This window comes from Pan troglodytes, chromosome 18, assembly GCF_028858775.2.
Source record: "Pan troglodytes isolate AG18354 chromosome 18, NHGRI_mPanTro3-v2.0_pri, whole genome shotgun sequence".
In the NCBI taxonomy this organism is placed as follows: domain Eukaryota; kingdom Metazoa; phylum Chordata; class Mammalia; order Primates; family Hominidae; genus Pan; species Pan troglodytes.
In genome coordinates, this window is record NC_072416.2 from 5,297,406 (window position 1) to 5,323,999 (window position 26,594).

General features: G+C 59.0%; 1 protein-coding gene across 1 annotated transcript; it reads left to right on the plus strand.

The window, feature by feature from the left end:
- Window positions 1-4: 4 nt before the first annotated feature.
- KCTD5 (potassium channel tetramerization domain containing 5) lies at window positions 5-26,594 on the plus strand. Its single transcript, XM_016928662.3, has 6 exons — window positions 5-378; window positions 13,484-13,592; window positions 15,456-15,547; window positions 17,371-17,466; window positions 19,903-20,028; window positions 24,845-26,594. The coding sequence occupies exons 1-6, from the start codon at window positions 127-129 to the stop codon at window positions 24,872-24,874; spliced, it is 705 nt and encodes a 234-aa protein (XP_016784151.1). The 5' UTR covers window positions 5-126; the 3' UTR covers window positions 24,875-26,594.

Sequence of the window (26,594 nt, forward strand, 5' to 3'; positions counted from 1 at the left end):
CTACCGCGTGACGCCGGGGCGGGCGCTCTACCAGGGCGGACCTGTGGGCGGGACAGAACTCAGAGGACGCTATTAAAAGCCGGACGCTTCCGGTGGAAGGGAGCTGTGGCGGGGCTTGCTGGGATCATGGCGGAGAATCACTGCGAGCTCCTGTCGCCGGCCCGGGGCGGCATCGGGGCGGGGCTGGGGGGCGGCCTGTGCCGCCGCTGCAGCGCTGGGCTCAGCGCCCTGGCCCAGCGCCCCGGCAGCGTGTCCAAGTGGGTCCGACTCAACGTCGGCGGCACCTACTTCCTCACCACTCGGCAGACCCTGTGCCGGGACCCGAAATCCTTCCTGTACCGCTTATGCCAGGCCGATCCCGACCTGGACTCAGACAAGGTGAGGGCCTTACGGGCCAGCCCGGAGGGTCCTGGCCTTCCCGGCCTGCGGCTCCTGCACACGCCCTGCTTCGTGCGGAGGAGACTTCAGCGGGAGCGGGCGACTCTCCTCGGGCTTCGAGCCCCGTGCTCCCTTGTCGCCAGCTCCTCCCCAGCTTGCCCGGATCCCCTACCCTGGGAGGGGAGGGTGAGGATGGCGCCCTGGCGTCCACTGCCTTTGAGGATCCTGAGTCGCTTCACCTTGGGGGTGTCTTTTCCTCGCCCTCTTTGCTCTTTGGTGGAGGAGGCTTCCTAGACCCCGGACTTTGCTGTGATTCTACTTTCTTTTTCTCACTAGGTTCTTTTGGCCAGGATGTGTGAACGCCTTCTCTTCTCTGTCCCAGGGTACTTGCTGGCTCTGGAGACAGAACCCTTGGCGTTGTTTCACATTCTGGACGTTTGAATTAACGCTGACGTGGGGGTTGATATGGGCGGCCCTTTTTTTCCCCGGTGACTTGCATTTAGAGAGTTGGCGCTCCATCCTTTCCAACCACAGCACGCAGCACCCACTCAGCACCTCTTAGAAGATGCGTCCGTAGTATATAGTATGATTTTTCGAAGGGGATTTTGCTCATATTAAGGGTTGCTTTAGGGATGTCCAGGAAGGGCCAGGTAAGGAATCTTTCAATCTGCTTTCTAATTGGCTTAGTTTTCCCACTGTCTTCGCAAAAGGACAGGAATTTCCAGGTTAGTTTGCAGCTTGTCTTTCATCAAGCGAAATGCTCATGCTGTTGGGTAGATGGTAATAGAAACCTTTTGTTACCTTTATTTATCAAGAGTTGCGGAGCCGAGGAACCGTGTCTTGGGAGTTGTGCAGGACTGAAACTCACAAAAAAGCCTGTTTGAAGAAGTTGTTACCTATATTTATTCAAGGCAGTTCACAAGCCTTATACTAACTTTGCGCGGTCTTTCAGTTGAGCTTACATGATTGCGCTTGGCTTTGTGCCTTGGCAGCCAACATTTGCCATGCAGGAGGCTTCGCAGAAAGGTTCGGATCCCTCTTCAAGTTTGAGAAGCCTGACTGAGACCATTCTCAGCATGGCATGACCGTGATCAGGAAATGAGAATCTGGAGTTACTGCTAAGGCAGCCTTGTGGGTGGAAATGAGGGTTTGAGATGCCAACCCTCCTGGGCCTCCCCACAACTTCCAACTGTTTCCATTGCTCATTTGACCAAGCCCTCTACTCAGAGAATTGACCTCCCAGGAAATGACAGTCATCCCCAGGATAGAAATAGGCGTTTGTTAGCTGTGATTTTCCTTTTATAAGTGTGGGTGTATGTTTTACTGTTTGGTTTTTCTTTTTAAATAACAGGGCTTAGTGGTCACTCCCTTGCCTTTCTACTCAAGCATTCCTGTTTTGTATATGAAATTAGACTTTAAATTGCTCTTGTCCATTGGGTTCTTTGAGGCAATGGTTGTCTATTCAGCACTGGAGCACTTGATTCGCAGTTGATGAACTTTAGCACAGTTAAGGTGGTTGATCCCTTTGCTTTACTGTTCCTTAAGACTTTGTTAAAAATTGTGGGCCGGGCGCGGTGGCTCATGCCTGTAATCCCAACACTTTGGGAGGCCCAGGCAGGTGGATCTCATTCAAAACCAACCAGGCCAATATGGTGATGCCCGGTCTCTACTAAAAATACAAAAAGGTGGGCGCGGTGGCTCACGTCCGTAATCCCAGCACTTTGGGAGGCCGAGGCAGGCAGATCACGAGGTCAGATCGAGACCATCCTGGCTAACATGATGAAACCCTGTCTCTACTTAAAATACAAAAAATGAGCCAGGCATGGTGGCGAGCACCTGTAGTCCCAGCTACTAGGCAGTCTGAGGCAGGAGAATGGCGTGAGCCTGGGAGGAGGAGCTTGCAGTGAGCCTAGTTAGCGCCACTGCAGTCCAGCCTGGGCTAAAGAGCAAGACTCCATCACAAAAAAAAAAATAAAAAATAAGCCAGGCATGGTGGCGCGTGCATGTAGTCCTAGCTACTCTGGAGGCTGAGGCAGAAGAATCGCTTTAACCCGGGAGGCGGAGGTTACAGTGAGTCAAGATCACGCCACTGCACTCTAGCTTGGATGACAGAGCAAGACTCTGTCTCAAACAAACAAAAAAATGCTTTACTGTAGGAATCAATTCTTTGGGTGAGGGGTAATTAATCTTTCTGAATATATCTGTGTTATACTTGCTCTTTTCATCATCATCCATTTAACCATTTGAGTTTCCAAATGGTAAAACTCAAATTCAGAACATGAAGGTAAAGTAGCAGATACAGTCTCTGTCTCATACAATAATTGGAGTAGGGGCCAGGCAAGGTGGCTCACGCCTGTAATCCCAGCACTTTGGGAGGCCGAGGCGGGTGAATCACCTGAGGTCAGGAGTTTGAGAGCAGCCTGGCCAACATGGCAAAATGCCGTCTCTACTAAAAATACAAAAAAATTAGCTGGGCATGGTGGCGCGTGCCTGTACTCCCAGCTACTCGGGAGGCTGAGGCAGGAGAACCACTTGAACCAAGAGGCAGAGGTTACAGTGGGCTGAGGTTGCGCCACTGCACTCCAGCATGGGCGACAGATCGAGACTCTGTCTCAAAAAAAAAGAAGAAAAGGAGAAAACAATAATTGGAGTAAATAAGGTTAGTTTTAGTGACAGATAATTTGCCAAAAGTGTAGTGCTAATTCATATTAGTCACGTTAGTAAAGTGTTTTTCGGTGTTTTTCATCAAATGAGGAAATGTGTAAAATGCTTCATCTTAGTTTTGTCTACAGTGGCTCTGATGAAAGAATGTCCCAGGAGATTCCTCCTAATTAAATGCTGACTGAGGAATCTGAGGAGGAGGGGAAGGGGTGTCAGGAGTGGGAGGCCATTAATTACACGTTGGAAGACAAACAGGATGTTGATTCACCTGTAAAGATCTCCAAGGCCTGACCTCAGAGTTGAGATTAAGGAAAGAATATTCCTCGAGTTGGACTTAAGCATGGATCTGGTGGAAGAGTCCCTGCCTGGATTATTAGACTTGTGTGGAGTGAGCACCTGGGCTTGCAGAGTGTGGGGGTCTGGAGAGGAATTGGCTGGGGAGATTTAAGGGGGAGGAGTTCCCAAGAAACCATAGAAGCTTTGGGTGCCTGAGAGGTTGGGAGAACACCCTGCTAAAGCATCCTATCTGGTAGGGAGGGGAGCTCTTGACAGACGGGTTGTTAGGGAGGGTGGTGAAAGCCACGCACATCAAGGGGCTGGCTGATTGCCCTCTGGCCCCACATCTAAGCTTCTGGGCTGTGAGTGCCCCCAACGAAGTCCTCAGAGCCCAGCTTGGGACCCACCACCCGCCATACTCCATGCTCCCAAGCCCTTACTCTGCTGTCCAAAGGGCCGACTGCTGCCACAAAGTTCTCTTTCTAGACAGCCCGGTGTGAATTCTCACTTCCTCCCGGGACTTCCTCCAGCAGGACTGTGGCTGTGTTGAGCATTTCAGCATCTGCTCATCTGCTGTTCTGTCATTTTTCTCTTCCATGGTGTCTTCAAGGGCAGGTCAGGTGGAATACGGCTTCCCAAAGACTCGATTCATTTTGGTTAGGTCTCTTGTATTGCATGGTCCCCGGCCCATAGGCATTGTTGAAAACAAAGTCGAGCTTGTTGTTTCCAGCTAAACCAGCCCCTGCTTTAGTGTGGAGATACTTGAGGAGTTAAAAGGAAACAGGAAATACTACTGCTTTATGGTTGGAAACCACTCAGATGGAGGAGAATTTGGGGAGGCTTCGGTTCCTGCAGCTGAGGCAGCCTTGGAGAAAACTGCACGTGAACTTTTGCCCTTTGAACAGGGCCGCTGTCCTGGCTTGAGGGTTGCAGATGTGGTGGCATCAGATGGGTCTTTGAGGGGTGGGGCAGTCAGGGTGCCTCTAACAGTGTACTGGGTGTTGGCAAGACCTCGGGGGTGGAAAGTTATGGAAGGAATTGTTCAGACAGGGCTCAGTGATGGGGTGTGGGCTAGAGTACCGTCTTTGAAGCCGCTTGGCAAGAGAAGTGGGGATCACGTCTAGTGGAGATGGCAGATGATGTTCTGTGTAGCCAGCACTGATGAGAGCTACGGCGGCCTCCGTTTGAGGCCGTTAGTGGGTGTCTGCGACGCTGATGGACTTTGTTTCACGATTCAGTTGAGGATGTGGCTCTGAGCATGATCTTCGCTCTGACCACAAGTCATCTTCTATTCTGGACATCTGCGATGGTCCCCGCAGTGCTGGGGGCTCCCCACTCCTTCCCCACTGCAGCAGGTGCTGGTCCTCAGCAAACCTGTGCTCACCTCTTTATCAGGTGCCTCACTTGAAGCCCTTTAGACCTTAGGCCACGAGTCAGTTCCATAAATTCCTGAGAAAAGGACTCGCCTCTGGTGATGAAATGGAACGTTTCTGATGTGTTCAGTCCTACCTAGGAAGAATGAAAGAAAACAGTTTTGAGCCTTTCTGAGAAGAGCTTGTTTCGGGGCACCTGACACGGGCCCGCGGTCTTCGGCATTCTCGCCTCCAGACTTCTGCGGGTGGCTGGGAGGAAATGCTGTCGCTGCAGGGCGGTTCCTCTTTCTGGCCCTGCAGATACAGCCTTCAGTGGCTGTCGTCCAGCAGGGCAGTGACTAGTCTTGGTTTAGAGCAGGAGTCAGAAAGCTGGTCCACCCGCCTGTTTTTGCAAGTAAAGTTTTACGGGAATGCAGAGATGCCCATTTGCTTACGGATTGTGTGTGGCCGTTTTTGCTCTGAAAGGTCATGGAGTGAGGTCTAAAGCCTCGCCAGGGCTGTGGCCGTGATGGGGGCGCCTGCTGCCTGGTCTCTCCTCGGCCCTGTCGTTAACCACCAGGCATCCCAGGGACTCCTTTTCAGACACTTGTAGGCACTTTGGTTCTTTTAGCAGGCCCCCGCTCCACGATCCAGGTAAGCAGTCCCCAGGCATGGTCTTTAAAGCCTGGGGAAGAACCTGCCTGCCTGGCGCCATGGGAGGGGTCCTTGTAGCAAAGGTGCCAGCAAGCCATCTCTCTCCCAGGACATGCTTGTTCTCCCTGGGCGTCAACTCGGCAGTTCTCCATGGACTGCAGAATGTCTAGAACATTCTGGCCTGGGGTTGATGTGACAGAGCATCTTCCTTGGAGTTGGGGAGCCTGGGTTGGACTCTGCCCACCTCGGGCCTGCCTTATGACTTGGGGTGATTTCGTGCCCCTGTGAGCTGTGCTTTCTTCCTCTGTAAAGTCCTTACTTTACTGTGACGTCCTCTCCTGAAGATGACAAATGTGATGCCCCCGCCCCGTGCCTAGTGCCAGGTCAGTGCAGTCAGGAGAGGTTGTGCCTGGCGGTCTTCATTTCATGTTTGTACTTGGTTTTTATTATTAAATATATATATATTTATTTATTTATTTGAGACGGAGTCTCGCTCTCTCCCCCAGGCTGGAGTGCGGTGGGGTGATCTCGGCTCACTGCAACCTCTGCCTCCTGGGTTCAAGCATTTCTCCTGCCCCACCCTCCCAAGTAGCTGGGATTACAGGCACAAGCCACCATGTCTGGCTGATTTTTGTATAGTCAGTAGAGAAGGGGTTTTGCCATGTTGGCCAGGCTGGTCTCGAACTCCTGACCTCAGGTCATCTGCCCTCCTTGGCCTCCCAAAGTGCTGAGATTACAGGTGTGAGTGTACTTTACTTTTAGAAAGGGTATGCTAAGAATGCTTTTCCCCTCCCGCAGCCACACTTAATTTCTGTTAATGTCGACCTCTGGCCACACTCAGCCCTGTCAGCCTCGGATGATGCACCGGAGGTCCCTGAAGGCAGCATGTATGGCCAGGAGTGGCTCGCCCTGCCAGTCCCCCTGCTGCCACCCAGAGCTCTGGCTGACCCTAGCAGGACAGGCCCCCGCAGAGTGGGTCGCCACCTCTGGGCACTGGACCCTGCACTGTGGGGAGGGCAGGGCTTCCTGGGCAGCCCCCGAGTTTTCTTGCAAGAAACCTGAGACCCCTGCTCCTGAGAGGGCTCCAGTTCCTGCCGAGCAGAGCAGGACTCTCTGCAGCGACCTCGGCTTGGCAAGACCCCCCGTGGTTCACCTGAAGCATGTTTCTTCCCCGAGAAGCCGCAGGACCTCGTGTGAGGGGCCAGGTCGTGAGTCCACACACGTCTGCTTCTCACTAAGCTTTGAGTCATGTGTGGGGCAGGGACCTCCCAAATTCCAGTTTCTATGCTGGGTGAGGCCGAGAAGCAATGGAAGGGAAGAGGGTGGTGGGGAGACAGCAGGCCTGGCGACCAGGGCACAGGGGCCCCACCCTGCTCTCCGAATCTGGCTGCCTTGGACAAGCCTCCTTGGTCTCTGGCCTCAGTTTCCCCATTAGTAATTGGTGACATCAAAGTCCTCTTGTGGGCCAAAGATATGCCACAGCTGCATAAAACAAAACAGAGAGAGAGTAGAGGTGAAGGTTTTGTGTGCGAAATTGAAACAGTCACTTGAAATGGATAATTTCAGAGTAAAAACAGTATTTCTAATTAGGTTGATTGCAGATGTTGGTGCACAGGAAATTCTATGCCTTCGCGTCTAGATTTCTTGGGGCAATTTGACAGAGTTTATCTCCTGGATTGGCTCAGGGCACTGCACCCTCTTGATTTCGTTCCCCTGTGGTGGCACGTGTCTCCGAGCACCGGGAATGACTGAGAGCCGCAGGGCTGACCCTCTTTGCAGAGCTCTGGGAGCTGCGGGAGGGGCAGGCAGCAGCAGGGTTATGTTGGATTCAGAATCTGGCGTGAGAGCCTGGCAGTCTCCACCCTCATTCCTCACTGCCGTTTTCTTTTCTTTTTTTTTTTTTTTGAGACAGAGCCTCACTGTATCGCCCAGGCTGGAGTGTAATGCACAATTTTGGCTCACTGCAACGGGGCTCTCAGGTTCAAGTGATTCTCCTGCCTCAGCCTCCCTAGTAGCTGGGATTAGAGGCACCCTCCACCATGCCTGGCTTATTTGTGTATTTTTAGTAGAGACAGGGTTTCGCCATGTTGGTCAGGCTGGTGTTGAACTCCTCACCTCAAGTAATCCGCCTGCCTTGGCCTCCCAAAGTGCTGGGATCACAGGCGTAAGCCACTGTGCCCAGCCTTTCACTGCCATTTTCAAGGCTGCTGGTTGCATTAGGGACCTGTCCCTGAGAGGCTGGGGAACCCCCACGTTGCCCCCGGTGCTTTGCTGGGTGACAGCATGGATGGCGGAGAGCTGCAGCCGGAGTCTGGTGAGATGAGCAGAGCGGCCAGTCTTGTTACCACACTTCTCTGAGTGCTGCTCTCCTGACCAGACGTCCATCTGCGGCTGCCCTGTGGACTTGGGGAGTGGGCGAGCAGTCAGCTCTGTCTGCGGAGTCTTCCTCCGTCTCCCAGGGCTGTGTGTGCCCTGGCTCGGCGCTGTCTGCCATGTGCTCCTGTGGCCAGGGTCGCTCTCTCCTCTGTGGTTTGGAAACTGTCCTGCCCGGCCTACGGCCCGTGGCTCTGGCTGAAGGCTGGGACCTCTGGAGATGGGTGGCTCAGCCCAGCCTGCTGGGCCCACTCAATGCCAGCTTGGGCCCGGCCACAAGTAGGTCAGATGCCAATTCAGTGAGACGCGGGGAAGATGAGGGAAATGACTTGTCAATAAAACAGTCTTAATTATGGCTGTTTTAGAAAAAAACCACCACGAACCTTCCTGAGATCAAGCGCAGCCTGTGCTGGTTGTGTAAGCCGTGGAACGCATGGGAAAGCCAGGAAGAAGAGCACCCCCACGCCCAGCCCGCAGCATCTCGCTGGCTTCCTGGCCGCCTCTCCTCATCCCAGTCTTAGAGGCGTGAGCGGGCCGGGGCATCTTTCCTTCCTCGTGTCATGGGGGCTTGGGCAGGCGCCGCTGATGGCCTTACGGGCAGCACAGGGGCCCTGCGTAGGTTGGCCCAGATGCTGTTGTAAACCTCCCTGAGGTGACCTTGCTGCCTTTGTCTCCGTGAGCCTCGGAGTATATCCTGAATTTTGCATGATTTTGTGTTTCCCATTTTCCCTTGTTCCATATTTTTTTGTTGTTTCTGCATCAGGGTGGAGGCTGATCCACATCCCCAACACCAGCAGTGAGCTGCCGAGGCCCTCGCGCCTGGGCTGGGCACTGTCTGGGCCTGGGCTGGCACCACGAGTAGCCCCCGCACACATTAGGCCGATCTGGAACATGTGGGCTCACCCAAGCTGGGAGCACCAAGACCCTGCCTACATGCTTGGAAGCGAGTCAGGCCACAGCGAGACCCGAACCCTGGTGGGATTTGGGGGTCCTGGTTTAAGACCCTGGCACTTCCTATGGATGTGGAAATCTCTCATTGAAAGCTTCAAAGAGAGCAGTGGTGAGAGCAGCACCTCCACACGCCACTGCCTCCCCGCCCTGGTGCGGATGTCCCTGACCTTCCACTCTGCCCAGACAGGGCCTGTTTCTCCAGGAAACCCACCAGTTAGAAGGAACCCATGGGAAGAAACGGCTGGAGAGCTGTGAGGCCAGCCACAGAAGAGCCAGTTTTGGAATTTCCCACCAAGGGTTCAGCCTACTGCTCGCCCTTCAGCCTCTGGTGCCCGGCGGCTCAGCTGGGTTCTAGGGCCACGCAGGGCTCTGCAGTGTCACTCTGGGAGAGGGCTGTGGGGGCAGCTGCAGGCCCGGCGCGCCGAGTCCACGCAGCCTGGGTAGGTCCTGCATGGGCCCAGAGGTCGTGGGGCTCAGAGAATTGAACCACGTGGGAGGAGTGTACTGTGGCGGGGGCCCCATATGAAGCCCACTGTCCTGGAGGCACTGGGGCGGCGGGGGTGTGGAGCGGCTGGCAGGTTTTTGGTAGACGTAGGTGGGGTTCTCTGCTCCTCTGCCCTGCAGCCTTGGCTCCCAGCGAGGTTGGCAACAAGCATCTGGACTCCTGGAAGTCTTCCAGAGGCTGCTCCTTTCAAGTCTCTTCCTAACTGGATGCACGTGGGGTCCCCCGCGGTGCCTCAGCCTCCCCTGCCTTTGATGGCTGGGTATTTTGCACCCAGGCTGCTGGCCCCTGAGCACAGGGATGGGCTGGAGCCACAGGCTGCAGGGAAAGCGCATCAGGAAGGTTCCTGGGGCGTGCGGTTCCCACACAGGTGCATCCGGGGGCTTCCTGGTCCCTCTGTCGGGAGCCTGAGCTCCAGGGACTGAGACGAGCTGGGCAGAGCCTAGCCACTGTGGCTAGAGCTCTCACTGCCAGCAGGGTCTCTCTTCAGGCACCCTGGAAAGGTGCCATGGCTCCGGCTGGTAAACCTGGCCTTGCAAAGCTCCACGTCCCTGTGTCTGGATGTGCCCAGCCCTGCTGATACGGTATCTTTAGGGTGTCGCTTTTCTGGCCAGAAACGTCTCTGGCCGGCAGCACCTTTGTCCAAGTTCCTGTTCTGCGTCCAGGAAGAATGAGGTAGCAGACAAGTGGAGGGTGAGCATGACGAAGAGAAGCTTTACCAAGTGTTGGGACAGTGCAGAGGAGACTGTGGGGGCAGCTCCTCTCTGTAGGCAGGTCGGCTCATTCAGTTGGCAGCTCTCAGCAGAGAAGAGGCCCCGGACTGGCTGGCTCCTCTCCATGAGCAGGTCCCCATTGACTTCCCAGCTCTCAGCAGAGAGGGTAGCTTCCCTCTGCAGCTGGTCTTCCACTTGCCAATTGTCTCTGTCCTCTTTGTCCTCTGCCCTGCTCTGGCTGAGCCCAGGGCTCTTATGGACCCAGAGGGAAGGAAGTGCATACTAATTGGTTCATGGGCAGGCCCGGAAAACGCACCACAAGTCCCCACTTTGGTCTCCGGGACTGGCAGCCCGGCCCCAGCCTTCATGCCCTCCCTGGCCTGAAGGTGGGGCCTTACCGGGGACCTACCCCCTTCTGCCCAGGAATCTATCTGCCTCCTGCTGCCATACATGGCGCCTGGGCTCGGCCCCAACTTTGCTCCAAGATCCGAGCAGGCACCAACAATAGGAGTAAGCCAGGCAGTGAGAGCAGGCACTTCTGAGCCTGCAAGGGCCCGGCAGAGGGGCCTTTCTGGGCCCCCAAGAGTGCAGGGATGCCTGAGGCTGTGGTTTGGGCAGCTGCAGTTGTGGGCCTGCCTGCTCCATGGAGCGGGAAGCCCGGGTCTGCAGCCATAGTTTGGGTGGGGCGAACCCCAGGGCTGCAGCCCCAGGCAGCCCCACACAGCTCCTCCTCCTGAGGCCCGGGAACCTGACATCTTCAGTGGGGTGGGTGTGATGGCTGTGCCACTTGGCTGGGTCCTCAAAGCTGGTGCCACTCTCACTACCCACCCCAGGCCCCCGAAGCACAGCCCCAGCTCTGCATCGGGGCCCCTCTCTACCCAACCATGCTGCTCTCCTGCCATGCTGAGGGCAGTGGGCTGTGGTGTGGGGAGTGGGGTCTGTTCGCCTCCTCCCTGTTCCCTCCCTGCAGCGGCAGGTATCACGTGATGGCAGCAGCCGCACCAGTTGGCCTGCTGCTGGCATCACCGCACTGGGCCAGCTGTGGCCAGACTGAGGTCAGGAGTTCCTTCAAAGCATCAGCCACAAAAGCTGCCTCCTAAAGGGGGTGTTTAATGGAAAAGCCAGCCCCGCCCAGTGGTAGGAGTGGCCAAGACACGGCAGCGGCCTACCCCTGCCTGCCCGTCTTGAGGCCGAGCCCAGTGCCAGCATGCTCAGCGCCCTGCCGGCTCCTTGGACCTGTCTGTGTTCCTCTGTCCTGCTGTGCAGTTTCCGCCGATGGCTGTCCCCACCCTGCCCTCCTTCCCTCCTGCCTCCGTCCTTCCAGTTGCAGGGCTGGGGCTGCCTCGTGTGTCTGGGGGCGCCCAGCACGCTTTCTTCTCTTGCATCGGCCCAGGGCCCGAGAAGCACATGGTGGGTTGTCTTGGCCTAGAGGTCAAGGCTCAGTGCCCAGGTCCTGCCACAGGTTGGGTGCCCTGGCACTCATGGCGGCCCCAAGCTACATGAGCTGGTCTCCCCCACCTTTTCCTCGTAAAGAAACTGAGGCTTGGGGTGGCCTGGCCGTGAGCCTGCAGTCTGACCACTGAGGCCAGGCCTGGAGGCCTCCATGGCTGACAGAGGGGGTCTCTGGGGTTGTCCTGGGCAGAGGCGAGCCTCCGCCCTATCTGATCTTTCCTGACCTCCTGCCAGCGGTCTGTCGAGGTAGCAGTGAGCCATGAATAATTCCTGAGCTGAGCGGTGTGTGGACGTCACGCGGCCAGCATTCTCTCTGTATGGGGGTGGGGCAGGGAGGAACCCTGGACTCAGGTGGCAGCACTGGCCGCCTTGCCAGACTTGGGCCCCTTTGTGGGAAATGGTGTCCATTTTTTAGCAGTTGTGCAGGACCACCCAGCGTCCTCTTCCCGGGAGCTGGCCCTATGGCCCTGGCCCTTCCTTGAGAGCTGTGGAGTCTGGAGGGCTGGGGAAAGGCAGGGGCAAGCCCAGGAGGCAGGGCCTGTGGGGTGGGCAGCTCTGGCTGGAGTGTTCCGGGGGAGGGTGGGGAAGGAGGATGGGGTCAGGTCTGTGTGGAGCTGGGGTCACCCTAAGGAGTAGGGGGGCCACCGAGGCTCCGGGTCTAGCACCCCCATGCCCGGAGCCCTAATTGATTTTATCTCAGCCAGAAAACTCAGTTTAGTCCCTGTGATCTAAAGAGAGCAGGTTGTTGCAGGTTTGCGGTGGTGGACTTTGGGAAAATCTCTTGAGACCACTAGGTCTTAGCACCCAAATGGCAGAATTTGTCCATGGATGAAAATAGGGTCCTAGCGTGGCCCCGTGCTTTGTGGTGGAGACACCTTCGGCCTCCCCATATCTGCGAGCCTGGCATTCCCGTGGCCAGCACCTGCCCATGGCCCCACAGGAGCCACCATCTGGTGAGGGGGCTGCTCCTGCTCCGAATGGGGTGTGGGGTTGCTTCTCTCTCCAGCGCTTGGCCCTGGGCCTTGCTGGGGAGGCTGCCGGTGTTTCTGAACAGAGGCCCCAGCTCCCCGGCCTCCAGGGCGCCCGCAGGCACCAGCCCCTGTGGGAGTGGCTCTCAGGTGGGAGCAGGACCCTTGCAGGCATGTGGGGGGAGGTGGGAGCTGCCCCAGCAGAGCCACACCGAAGGTCTGAGTCTGTGTAGAAGACAGGCTGTGCCAGCTTCGCAGTCCCCCCATCAGATGTGTAGCCGACAAGACAAACTGCCTCTTCCGTCTCCCCCATGGGGGCGGCCTGGGGCGCCTGAGCCCCCGTCCTGTGTTCACAGCCGGGCCACTGGGCCTCTTGTGCTTTGTGGAAGGGGCTGCAAGGTGTGATGTGTGGGGCACCCCGGGCCTCAGAGGGCATCTGCCCACATTGAAGTGGCCGTGGTAGCAGCAGGGGCAGTGCCTCTCAGGGGTCCCTCCACCCAGGTGCGTGAGGACACCTTCCGAGGGGTGTGTTTTGTAAACATCTCGGTCTCTGTGAGCGCTGAGCCGGGGCGAGGGCTCTGTGAGGTGAGTGATGATCTTGGGGAAAGCCCCGGATGCTGTTGAGTGCAGGTCACTGTGGCCTCCCTCGCTGCTGGCTCCCGGCCTGTTGGGCAGCCGCCCCTGCTGAAAGGTGCCCTCTCCACCCCTGGCAGGAAGCCCCTGTCACCCTGACCCCCCATTCCTGCATGTAGGCTGGGGAGGACCCGGGCACAAGGAGGGCAGGCCCAGGCTGGTGGCCATCAGAGGTGTCCTTCTGAGGCTGAGCCCTAGACCCCTGCCCTGCCCGCGAGGGCATCTCTGGGTGAGGTTTTCGTGTGTGTTTTCCTAGAGGTCTTGCAGTTGTGAGGACAGAGGTCCAGGGCACAGTGGGCTCACCTTGGAGTACGCAGAGCCAGGCTGTCTCCATACGGAGAGACTTAAACTCACTTAGACCTGGGGTGGTGGCTGGTCAGGGTTAGGCTGCAGGCGGCAGGACGTGGCCACACCGTCAGGGGTTTCCTGAGATGCCGCAGGCTCAGGTCTGTTGGGGAGAGGCCTGGGTAACCTGGTGCCTCTGAAGCCTCCTGAGGTGGCCGGGCCTTGGTGGACCTGCAGGAACCTTCGGCTTCTCACGGAGGACTCACCGTGCTCTGCTCTCTTTAGGATGAAACAGGCGCCTATTTAATCGACAGAGACCCCACCTACTTTGGGCCTGTGCTGAACTACCTGAGACATGGCAAGCTGGTGATTAACAAAGACCTCGCAGAGGAAGGTAAGCCGAGTTTTGGGCACAGGTGCCTTAGCTTTGGGGGCAAGGGCCCGACAAAGGTGCCAAGGGCTCCACTTAAGACACAGATGCCTGCAGCCTGGGGCCCCAGGGAGGAGCAGGCCCTGTACTCTGAAGCTGGGGCCGACGTTCTGGTGCTGAGGCCACAGGCAGCGGCGCAGCTGTCAGACAGGGAGGCCTGGGGACCCTGTGGGTGTGGGGTCCTCCCTGGCTGCAGCTCCTTGGAGGGCTGCCTCTGTCCAGGCTCTGGCTGGCGACACAAGGGGTGTGAGGGGCTCCTCCCTGCTGTGACTGAGGTGGTCTGAGCAGGTGTGTGAGGCACATGCCCGGTGATGCCCACGGTGTGCCTCAGGGCTTGGTTCCCTGGCCTGCTCTCCCTCAAGGACAGCCCAAGGGTGGTGAATGTCTCTGTGCCATCACCTGGACTGTGCCTGCTGCTGCCAGCTGCCGTGTTCCATTCTGAGTGATCGTGGTGCAGGGACGGTGCCCACACGCGTTGGGCCCAGGCTGGCCTGCCTGTGTGCTGCGGTGCTGGCTTGGCTCAGAACAGCCCGAGGCCTCGCCGTGAAGGCTGAGGGTTTCTGGGTACCTGCGTGCGGGTGTGGCCCTGCTCCCCCGGGTCCGTGTCTGCGCATCGGTCTGCACTGGGCAACGTCTGACTCCGTTTCTGTTCTGGGCCTGTGGGCCTCGGCATCTGCCTGCCTCCTCCGAGTTCACGCGGGGCGTGGAGTGACGGGGGCTGTGGCCCAGCCCTGCCCCTGCTCTGAGGCTGTGAGCCATGATGCCCACTCCTGTCTCTTTGGCAGGGAATGTCTTTCACATGTACTCTCTCTGGTCGCTTGGGCAGCCGCTTGTGTTGTCGTGGAGCCGCTCGAGTCGAGGCTTCGCTTTATCTCATTCTGCCCCTAGTGGGATTGGCTCAGAAACGGGCGCTAGACACAGACCAAGGCCCTGCCGCCCAGGCTCACCGGTCTGCCTCTATCCCGCCCCTGATTTAGCCGCTCACGCCCTGGGTGCTGGAGAAGGGGGCTGTGCGGGACCCATGCGGGGCTGGGAAGCCTGTGTCTCTGAGGCCCTCGTCTCCTTGTCTCTATCCTGCGTGGCCCTGTCCCATGTAGGTGGCTGGGTGTTGTCCTGAGCTGCCATGTGCCATATGTGGGTTCCTCTGGGGTCCTGGAGGCATGAAGACCACCCATGAGGAAGCCCTGAGGCAGGACCTGTGGAATCTGCTCTTAAGGCTCTTAAGGGAGGTTTGCAGTCCCTAAGTGCGGCGCATTACGGATGGCAGTGTTTGGGAAGAGCTGGAGGTGACCCTCTCGGCCAGCCACAGTCTTCCCTTTGAATGGGGTCAACTGAGGTGCCAGGCGACTGAGACATACGCACAAGGCCGCAGGCCTGAGCCCCACACAGCACCCCACCCAGTGGCGTGGCCATGAGCAGGTTCCCAGCAGGAAGCGTCGGCCTCCAGGCTTGGAGGGAAAATGCCACATCCAACCCCCAGCATACCATGGCCTTGGCGTAGACATACGCTGAGCTGCATGTGAGCAGCGGCTCCATACCTGGCGGGTCACTGGAGGTCACTCAAGGTTACCTGGGGTGACCTGAGCTGGAGGTGTTCAGTCCACGCCTCGGCCCTCTCACCACGGCCCCTCCGCCCATTATCCCAGGAGCCCTGCTGGGCTGACACGTCTGCAGGAAGCCTGTTAGGTCGGGACCTGAGCAGCTCCCGCTGGGCCGAGCCGTGGGCCCTCATTGCAGGGGCGGGGGCAAGGGCAGGGGTGGGTGTAAAGCGTGGATTCTTTGGTTTAGTTTGGTCTGGTAAAGACAATTTATTTTTCCTTATTCCAGGAGTGTTGGAGGAAGCAGAATTTTACAATATCACCTCATTAATAAAACTTGTAAAGGACAAAATTAGAGAACGAGACAGCAAAACATCGCAGGTGAGACAAATGACTGAGGCTGGAAGCTTGTATGGCTGTTGTGAAGGAAGGGCTCCCCTTTACTCCCCCGACCGGCTGCCTCCCAAATAAGTCCTGCGGTCTGGGGCTCTCCTACCCTGAGACCCTTGTCCTCTGTCACTGCCCCAGTGCCTGCCAGCTCCGTCTACCAGGCTCTCCCCAGGGTCCCTTGAAGGATCCATTCATCCTGCCCGGCCCAGACTCTGGGAGCCCCCAAAGGATGGCTCTGAGGAAGTTGGGCATGGGAGACGTGTGTAGGGAAGGAGGGCCCCATGAGGGCTGGTCGGGGAGACCCTGAGGTGGATGGCATCTGATAGGGAGCAGAGGGTGCCAAGGGCCTGCAGCCAGCATGGCTGGAGGGAGACAGCAGATGGGTCGTGTGGGTCTGCGCAGGCGTCAGAAGGACCTTGGTTTTATTGGGAAGAGGGGCGGGTCGCCACAGACAGACCTCTCACAGCTGGCGCAGCCCTTCTGCAGCCCGGGGAGCCCAGGTTGTTGGTGGGCTCTGCCCAGTACCTCCTGTGGAGGGGCCACTGCTGGGCCTTGGGCATCAGTCCTGTCCCTGAGAGCTGAGCCTGCCCCACCCACCCAAGCTCAGCTCCCTTGAGAAGGCACCAGGAGTGGGGTGTGTGCCGCACTGTGGCTGCGGCTGCCATCAGAAGTCTCGGTCCACTTAGAGCCCTGGGCCCTGTGCAGACGCTCCTAGCCTGGCCGCTCAGGGCCGCTGGCCACCTAGCGACTTGCCCAGTCCCCCCTCCTGCTGGAGCTCCCTTGGTGCCACTGAGGGATCTGGAGGGGCTCCTTGTCTGTGGGGCAGGAGCTGCGTCCCGCGCCCTGGGTCACCTTGTCCAGTCTGCTTTTTTCCCTGTTGTGTGACCGGGCTGTGTGGGCACTCCGTGCCTCAGTCTACCTACCTGTATGACGCAGGTGGGCGGGAAATGGTGCAGGTGGGAGAGTCTGCGGTCCAGCCTTGCTGTGACACAGTAGCATCTCACTGTCTTGCAGAATAAAGCAACTCGGGCATGTGACCTCGAGGCCACTGTGTGCCTTTGTCACTCAGGCATCCCTGGCATGAGTCACCACCTTAAGGTCAGGGACCCAGGACCTCTGAACCCCTTTTCACTGCTGCGTTTCCGTCCAGCCCCGTCTGCAGCCTGAGTCCTCCGTAGTGAGTGTCCGGGATGTGGGGCCACCCCGCCCACTGGGGAGCAGCTCCATGCAAGCAGGCGGCCCTGGTGGCTCACCATCACTCCCAGGACCACAGCTGCCTGGAGGGGCACAGCAAGCGTGCCAGGCAGGTGGGGGATTAAGAGGTGGATGGAGTTTTAGGAAGCAGCTCAGCCTTCGGGAGGCCCAAGTCCAGGCTGCCGCGCAAGTTCAAGAGCCTTTTTCTGGGAGCTGGGAGCGAGCTTCGTCTGGCACTGGCTCTCAGGGCCCTGCTTGCCAGAGCCTTTCCCGACCGATGAATTCAGGGCTGCACGGTTGCTGCGTGCGGAGCAGACGTGGACACTCTCGTGTCGTCATGTCGAGCCACAGGTGCTCTTGGGATTTCAGGAACATGACTCATTTTATTTTGGAACTTAGAAATAGAAATATTTTTGGAGGCGAACGAGGAAGCAGAAAACAGCAGCTGTTCGGGCCGCGTGTTTTGCTTTTGTGGATGTGCTCAGGATTGCTTTGGGCCTCGTGCCCTGAGCTGAGAACTGCAGAGTGGACCTCAGCCTCCCTGGGTCGCCTGGGCTGGGGTCACAGGCAGCAGTGGGACATGGGTGGCCCGCCGTTACCTGTGCCCATTGTCCTTGCAGGTGCCTGTGAAGCATGTATACCGTGTGCTGCAGTGCCAGGAGGAGGAGCTCACGCAGATGGTGTCCACCATGTCCGACGGCTGGAAGTTCGAGCAGGTGAGGGGCCCTGGCCAGCCTGGTGGCAGCCATGCTGCAGCTGAACTTGTGCTCACAATGGCTCAGGGCTCAGTGCTCCTGGAAATGCAGACTTTGCTGCTGGCGTCTTCCTGCAGTTCTGGGGGTGCTCACGGCAGCAACCTGTGCCCTGTTTCCACTGGAGGAGCCGTGGGAGTTCGGGTGGGGTGGGCAGAGGTGTCTCAGGCTCTGCCCCGCACCTTCCCCTCCTCCCTGGCCTGCCTCTTCTTCCCAGCACTGCGCTTTCTTCGCATCACCTGGCACCTCTGTATGAGGGAGGGGATTGGCATCCCCAGAGCCTCCTGGCCAGCCCACTATCCAGCGCAATCCCCGTCCCCCACAGCTCACTCCATCGGAGCATATGGAGGCCCTGACGCCTTTCCCAGGCTGCCTCCCCTTCCCACCCATGCTGGAAGGTGCTGCCAGGCCCCCGTTGCCTTCTCTCTGGTTTTGCCAAGCTGCGGCGGGTGGGGTCTGATGGGTGTGTGCAGGGCATGCCTTCTTCAGCAGCTTCCACGGGAGCCACCTGAGTGCTGCATGGGCCACTGTGCCATGGCATTGTGGCTTGTCATCGGGGACCTCAGGACACGTGAGGCATGGCCTCTGACCAGGGGGCCCTTGCCCACGACCTGGCTGCCACTGTTCCTGGTGCTAGACAGACACTGAGGGTGGGGACAGTGACCTCACCCAGCCCTCCCTGTCCTGAGAGTTTCCTCTGTCACTTGCTTCTGTCTGGGGCAGGTTCTGTCCATGGCCCAGTGCGCCTGCCAGGTTGTGGGAGTGACAGGCTCAGCCAGTGTCCCTCTGAATGAAAGCTACCTTTTCCTTTGAGTCTTTCAAAATAATAGATCACATTGTAGGGTACTCGGAGCCCCCCCCCTTAAAATGTCACTAAAAACATTTGTGTCCCACCGTCCACCCTGGACCCCTAGGCCGGGGGCCGGGGTGACTCTGGGTCTCTGTGCTGACAGGGCTGCTGACCAGCTGCTTGGTCCCTGCCCTGCACCTCATCAGAATCGTGCCAGAGCCTCCCACAGGAACAGAAATCTTTGCTGCCGGGCGAGCCCCACCTCCCAGTTGTCCCTTGGTGGGGCTGGGGCCCTGGGAAGCCGTGTCAGCAGCTCGGGGTCCGCGAACAGGGCTGTCCCCATGTGGCACCTGTGCTCTTCTGCCACCGTCTTGTGACTTCTGGCTGGGAGGGAACAACATCTCCTGCCCGTGGTGGGCACCTGCCTCCCGGGGCAGCTTCAGGTCTTCGCCCTTAGCACTTCTGGGTGGATTCCAAACCCATTGCAAAGAACGGGTGTCCTCCCCCTTACTTGATTACGACCTGCTTGGCACGCTTCATCCCTTGGGGACCCCTTCTCCCAGTTCATGTAGGGAAGCCGCTGGGCTGACCAGCTGTCCCGGCTGTGAGGTGGGGCCCTGCGGGGTGCTGGGAGGTGGCCAGACCGGACCCAGGGTCCCCAGTGGTCAGCAGGGGATTGCAAGCAGGGCTTGGAAGTGGCTGTGAGGACACAGGGGCTCCGGGGGGCATGGCCGTGAGTGCTCCCAGGGGTACCCTTAGCTGCTTGGACCCATGCTGGCAGCCCTGTGGCCGCCTCACTGGGCTGGGTCCACTGCTGCCCACTGGGTCAGCCGCCAGCTATACAGGAGCAGCAGGTAGCTGCGGGCTGCTCTCCCAGCCGTTGGTCCAACTGCGCAGGTCTTAGAGAGGCCAAAGTGTGAGCGTCGTCCAGCTGCTTTTTGGCTTGGTCATTTGCTGCTGGCATGCTTATTGTGATTTGCGTATTGCCTTTTAATTTTCCCTTTAAAAGCACAGAAGTGCCTGGTGGCCCAGGGTAGCCAGCCATGGGCCAGATGCCTGGCCAGAGAGACAGGTTGGCCCTGGACCTGCATTGGCCTGGCCTGCCTGGTGACCCGGAGGGAGGCAGGTTGGAGTGGCCTAAGGGTGTGCCCAGCAGGCTGCAGCAGACCCGCCCTGGCCGAACTCCTGGACAGCACAGCTCCTCCAGCGGCTTTCGGTCCAGTCAGCTGGTCCCAGGCTCTTCCCTCCAGGTTTTCAGAGCCGCCCTCCACTCTCCTCCCGCTGCCCCCCTCCCTCCGCCCCAGCTCAGGGACCCATCTGTGCTCCCTCCCACTGGGGCGGCGGCCCCTTTTGGCCCAGCTGGAAGCACCAAGGAAAGCTCAGGGTCCTCACAGAGGAAGAGCTCGCCCCGTGCCATGCCACGGCGTGGGGTGCCGCCCCGTGTGCTCGTGCAGGTGTTCCGGGGATTTGTTTTCCATCCATTTCCTCAAGCGTCGGCAGTCTTTGCTGTGGCTTTCGCGGTGGCAGGCGCGTCCTGAGGCTGGGCATGTCAGCCTGGCTGGGTCTCTCAGGCTTCACTGGGCTGCATCTCAGGCTGCATCTCCTTGCAGTTGGTCAGCATCGGCTCCTCTTACAACTATGGGAACGAAGACCAAGCCGAGTTCCTCTGTGTAGTGTCCAAGGAGCTGCACAACACCCCGTACGGTACGGCCAGCGAGCCCAGCGAGAAGGCCAAGGTGAGTGCTGGGCCGGCCCTGGCCTGGGGCAGTCTTGGGTGGGGAAGGCTCTTGCCCTCTCAGACCTTCCTCCTTTTCTGCCATTCTCCTCAAGCTCCCGGTGTCCGCCCCTGGTGGCCTTGCTGACTTCTTGGACACACGGTCTCCCGTGGGACAGGTTCTCTCGACACAGGCTCCCAGTAAGCCCCTGCGGCCTCCCAGCCTGCATACAGAGCTGCTCCTGGAAGGGGCCCCAGGCCTGCTGCAGGGGCCATGCTCTTAGGAATGCCACTGAGGGCTGTGTCTCAGGGGACCCAGGGTCCTCTGTTCCCCGGGCCCAGCCTCTGCTGTGTGAGTGAGGACTTGGGATGCTGAGGCCTGGCTGTCATAGGGGTCTGGGCCATCCCTGAGTGCAGGGACATGGGGGTCCAGTTGTCGTGGTGGGGGTCTGGGCCATCCCTGAGTGCAGGGGTGGGCACCCTGGCTCAGCCACTATGTGGGCCTCATCTTTGTCGAGAGGAGGGTGTCCTGCAGGCCCTGGGATTCTCAGGCTGCACAGAGTAGGCCCTTTGCGGCACCCAGCCTGGCAGCACCGGCGCAGACTCTGCGGGGGCTCAGGCCCTTCTGTTTTCTGCGGGGGCAGGCAGCTGGGATGAAATGCAGGGACCCCTGCCTCGTTTGCTTTCAGGTTGGCCCTGTGGCCCTGCCCACAGGTGACCCATTCTGGTGGCATTTCCTCTGAGCACGTTCTTAAGGTTGAGGCTCCAAGATGGACAAATGCGTCCATCCAAGCAGAATCTGACCTTGGCCTGGGCCAGCTGCACCTGGCAGGACTCCCGGACCTCAGAGCCAGGTGGTGGCTGGAGAGCCCTTGGCTGGGGTCTGCGTGGGTCTGGGAGAGCCTGGGTGGTGGGGCGGGCTCTGTGGGGAGCCAGCCTGGGGTGAAGGCTCGGGGCATTGGCAAAGGGTGTTGAGTGGGTGCCATGAGAGGCCAGAACCGGAAGGCTTTTAACTGGTGGCATTAAACCAGGGACACCTGGGCAACCGCAGACTCTTGGCTGGGGGCCTCTGGCCGGCCACCAGCAGCCCAGGACTGTCCCCGTGAGCCTCTCCGAGTAGGCCTTTGGAGGTATGCCCTTGGGAACAGAGGGGTGGGGCCACCAAGCATGTCTCTCGGAGGCCTGCGGCCAGCTCACGGCAGCCTTTCCACCTCAGGTGACTGTCCTGGCCCAGAGCCTCCCTCGCTGGCCACCCATTGTGCTCTTGCTGTGGGCAGAGGCCAGTCCTGCTCCACTGCCGTTCCTCGAGGCCGGGGCAGTGTAGGCTGGGGCAGGCCCTGGTGTGGGACAGCCGGCGTGGAAGCTGGGGTTCCACCGCCAGGCTCGGAGATGCTCTTCCATTTGAGTCTCGGATCTAGGAGGCGACCCCTGGCTCCCTGAGAGCCCCAGCTCAGTCACAAGGAGGCACTTCTCTTCCTCTTGGAGCAATCGTAGGGCTCTTTTCTAAATGGTTTTATTTTTAGAAGTTTTTTATTTCTGAGCTGAGTTTTTATAACCAAGCTCCCCTGGGCTCCTATCCCTCAGGTGGCTTGGCAGCTGCAGAAAGGACACGCTCTGTACTGTGAGGAAGCTCCAGGCATGACCCCAAATCCCTTTGTGGTTGAGAATGTGGCCCTATTTCATTTTCCAAAAATACCTGCTCTGAAGTGGGGCAGCTATGGCGGCTTCTTGATGGGGGCAGTGTCAGCAGTGCCCCAGGAGGCAGAGCTTAGGTCAGAGCCTCAGGAGGCCATGGGGGATTGGGGGGGCCAGAGCTGGAGGACCGTGATGGGGGCACCCCAGGTGGCTGGGCTGCGCAGGGCCGCATGGGCTGTGGGCCCTCGTCGCTGGTGTCCCTGCAGCATGTGTGGCCTGGCCCTGCTGGGCAGCTGTCCCCCACTTCAGTCAGCGGCGGCGGGAGAGCCTGGGTGGTGGGGCGGGAGGGGTTGCACCTGTAGCAAGTGAAGGCGGTCCACACATGAGCACACCTGCTTCCCACGCCAGTCCCTCAAGAACTTGCTAGAAGGACTCACAGAGCTCACTGAGAGCGCTTAGACTCAAGGCCGCCATTTATTCCCAAGGAACAGAGAGAGACAGGTTCAGATCAGCAAGGGCGGGCGCCTGGGCAGAGGCCGGGGTCTCCCAGTGCCTGGGCGGCTGAGGAGGGGGTTCCTTGGTGTTGTTGGGGCTCCATTCTGTAGCCATGCTCGATGAGTGGATCCACCGCCTGCCCCCGTGGCTGATCCCTCCTGTGACCCAGGGCCCCACCCTCCCTCCCGCAGCAGTGGGGCCAATGCAGTGGGGTCCACAGAGCCCAGGCAGCAGAGGCCCTCCTATCAGGCCGAGATCTGCAGGCTAGCGCCGCCTGCCAGGAGTGGGGCCAGAGGCCAGGCACCTCTGGACAGGGTTCAGCCCCTCAGCACGTGGTGGGACAGGACCAGCCCCAGATCGCGAGATGCAGCCGCCTCACACATGGAGGTTTCCACCTCTGAGATGTGGCAGAGCCCCTGAGCCTGTGTGTCCCCTCGTGGCGTGGCCTCACTGGAAGGTCACCAGGCGTGGGGGTTTGGGCCCGGGGCACCCGCCCACCCGCACTGTCCTGACAGCCTGTCTTCTCCCCCACTGCACGCTGCACGCCGCCAGAGTGACGACGAGGACCAGGGGCACCCAGGGAGTGGCTCAGATTAAGTGTGAATGTCATGGTGAGCTCCGTGGCCTCCTTGACCCCATGGCCCCAGCTGACCCTTGCCACAGACCCTCCCTGTGTGTCTGTCCCTGCCTGTAGTTGACGAGAGCCGTCCGCACTCCATGCCAGCTGTAGATCCTCAGTAGCACTGTCTTGGGGGTGGGGCTGTTGCTGTGGGGCAGATGCCCAGGGGCAGTGTTGGGGCGTTTGTTGGGATGACTGGAGGGGTGCCTGTGCCAGGCCAGGCTGTGGACATCAGTGGTCGTGAACCCAAGAGCCCCTCCTGGAGGCTGGGCAGGGAGTGCCACTCCTGCCGCCAGCCCTAGTGGGTGACCTTCCTGTCTGGCTTAGGCCACAGGCTCAGGGCCAAGGGGTCAGGACCAGTGCGACAGACAGCAGACCCCTATCTCAGCTGCCAAATCCTGCGGCATCCCTGATGCGCTCAAGCCTCCCAGGCCAGCCGTGTCCTGCAAGCCCCTCAGCCACCCGGGCCTGCCTGCCTGTGGGGGTGCCTGGCCATGGGGTACAGCCTCAAGGGCCCCCTGGTTGGTGTCTGCAGTTGGACCTTCCTGTGGAAGATGGCCTAGGGAGAGAGTGTGTCCAGAAAACATGGGTCTCACCCCAGGCTCTGTCTAGAGTAGCCCGTGCTGCTCCCGGCCTTGGGAGGGCGAAGGACAGCACTTTGGCTGCAGGTCTCCAGGGGGTCTCCTGCCCTCATCAGGAGGGAGCTGTTGGGGCTCCCGGATGCTCAGATGCCACACTGCTCCTGGCCTGTCCGCTGCGCTACTTAGTTTTACACAGGGCTGGTGGGGGCTTGGGGGCTGCACTGTCTCCCCAAGTCAACTCCAGACATCCCAGTAAACTTGGGAATCACCCTGGCCCAGGGAGGGACGTGCTGCCCCTGGCACAGGGGGATGGGCTCCTCCGAGGCACTGGAGAGTGAGTGGGAGCCTCGAGCTAGAAGTGGTCCAGGGCACTGAGCCTCGGGGGCACCCGCCTGGGAACGGCAGAGCTGTTGGGGGGTGGAGTATTGGAGTCAGGCTGAGCAGCTCAGGGGACGTGGCCTCCAGGAGCCTTCGGAACAAGCCTGGGGTGGCATGCACCTCTCACCACTGCCCTCTCTCCGGTCAGTGCGGCGTGGCAGTGACCTCTGGGAGGCTGTGCCCGGCGAGGGCGTGGGCGTTGCTGCCCTACCTGGTGTTGGGCAGCCCTCACGTGACACATGGAGACAGCTGTTGTGGGCCACACACAGTGAGGCTGGCTGGCTCCGAAGCTCTCTGCTCGGGAGCGTGGGGTGATTTCCCCTCCACCTGGTCTCTGGAGCTGCCATGGCTCATTTTGGGAGTTCACCTCAGCAGCATTGGCCAGCGCCTGAGCCTGTCCTCAGGGGAGCCCAGGCCGACTTGGGGGTGGCCTCAGGGGGTTCCTGGACACTGGTGAGGGAAGTGGGGAGGGTACCTTGAGGAAGAGTTTTGAGGAGATTGGAGGGTGGGGAGGGCAGGGGGCCGAGGGTCCGTGGGCTCTGCAGGGCTGACGTGGTACAGATGAGGAGGGGATCCCCGCAGCGTGATCTGCACTTGGGGTAGGGCCCTCTGAGGGCTGGTGGTTGTTCCATGGGGCAGTCGGGAGGGGCCGGCACATGAGGTGGGCTGGCCAGGCTGAGGTGCAGGGCCGAGGGCTTGGGTGAGGGGCATCTCCAGGAGGGTCCGGGCATCGGGGTGGGGGTGGGGGCTGCAGTGGGCATGGAGGAACAGAGGGAGAGACTTAATTGGGGAGCGGGGACTGCTGAGGGACCCACGGGCCGAGTTGCACTTCATGTCTGAGGCCCAGGACTGAGTGGGCTGAGAGGCCCAAGAGTCAACGCCTTTGGGTGGGTCTGGGAGGGGCTGCCATGCACAGTGAGCGCTCCCTGTGTGGGGCCTGGAGATGTGCCAGACACCCCGGTGAAGGTCCTGGGCCTGCCAGCTGAGTCCCCAAGACCCTGGCCAGTGCTGCTGGGTTCCCGGGGCTCCCCGAGCTAACCCCAGGCCTGTGGGCTCTGTTCTCTGGAGCAGGCGCCTGGTCAGGGCCACCTCAGCCCAAGTCCTCATTTTATACATTTGGTGTTTTTCAGATTTTGCAAGAACGAGGCTCAAGGATGTGAGGGACACAGTATTGACAGCTGAAGAAATGATTTACGTTTTCCCGAGATGTAATGAACTGCCGTGTCCAGGAAGCTTGGCTGTGAGAAGAAACCTGCTTTTGATCATTTTTCTAGAGATCTGGGTGTGAATCCTTTTTTGCCTCTGAGGTGGGTGGTGAGAGACGGGCCCAGCTGTCCAAGGCCAGACGTCCCCAAGTGGGGGGAGCGCGGCGGCCGGGTGGGCGCTGCCTCTTGGGGGGGCCTCGCTCTGTTTTTTCCAAGTGCCACATGGGACTGAGGCAGACACTCCCAGTCAGCCCGCTCAATCCTGAAGATCGTGTGAAGGAAGCGTTCTTGGTGCTACACACAGTCTGGAAAAGCAGCCTGGGCTTCACTGGCAGGAAGCGGCCGCAGCCGCGTCAGTGTCCAGCACGTCGTGGCCTCTGGTCCGACCACCAGGCCCTAGTCTCGGTCAGGGAGTCTGCTCTGCCTCCCAGGCGGGATCGCTGGTTTCTCTTGACCTCGCAGAGCTCCTGACAAAGGCGGCTTCCACGTCGTCACTACTTCCCGGCGCCATTCCGAGGCCGGGCCTTCTTCTGACACAGGCTCCAACCCCACCTGACCAAGCCCGGGACAGTCAAGGCTTCTCAATTTGTATTTTCCAGGCAAGAGAACTTTGTACCCCTTCTCTGTGTGGATAGACTCCCCAGCGTTTTTACTCTGGAAATGCCCACAGGGCTTGCTGCGTGGAGACTGATCTGTTCCATCCGTTAGCGCGAGGTAGCAGTGTCGCCTCGCCCCTCCCACTGCGGGCTCACGGGGAGCTGGCGTCTGTCAGTGCCTTGTCACGCCTGGCATAGAGGTTGGGCTGGAGGCCTGTCCACTGGCTTCTGGAGCTGAAGGTCTGGGTCACGGTGAAAATTCGGGATGTTTACAGAGCATCACAAATGCCTCTCTCGCCGCTCTCTCATTTTCTTTGTATAACTATGCAGCCTTCCCTCTCTTTCTGGGATGTTTGGGACTTCACTCGACCTGCACGGGCTCTGCCCGACATGCCGTGGGAGCTGCTGGGATTCCTTTAGAAACCGCTGCCCGCATGCTTTGAAAACAGACCTTTCTCAGCTGGCTGTGGGGACCTGTCAGAGTCTGGGGACTCGGCGTGCAGGGCGGGCTCCAAGCGCTTTGCTTCCGGAACTCCGGCTTCCCAAGGGGTACTGTGCAGACTGACCACCGGCCTCCCGCCTGCAGGTCAGAGGCTCTGACACTGTCTGGTTTCCAATGCTTCTGGAGACTTCCTGCCTAGGCCTCATCCTCTTCTTTGCCAGTCACCTGATTAACCAATTCTCCAGCATTAGGACTTACCTCCTTCTTTTTGTAAGGTCTCTTGTATGTTGTTAAATGTTTGGCTTAAACAATTTATAAAAGCCTTTCTAGAAGGCAGACTTAGCCACGGCCGACCCTGTCCGCCCCAGCAGAGCCTGGGAGGAAGGCGGCCGCTGAGGCTCCTGGGCATCCTCTCTGGGGAGCTGCTGGCCGCTTAGCGTTGTTTGATTTTTGACCTTGACATAGTAGATAGGCTTGTGGTTTTTTTAATTTAAAGATATTAAGACTTAATTCACTAAAATTTATTCTAAGGGGATATTTATACTTTTATACTTTTTTAGGTATCGTATTTTATCAGCTTACAGTTTAATGCCTAAGTTTCCCCTGGAAATAGCAAATAAAATTGTGTATTTATGAA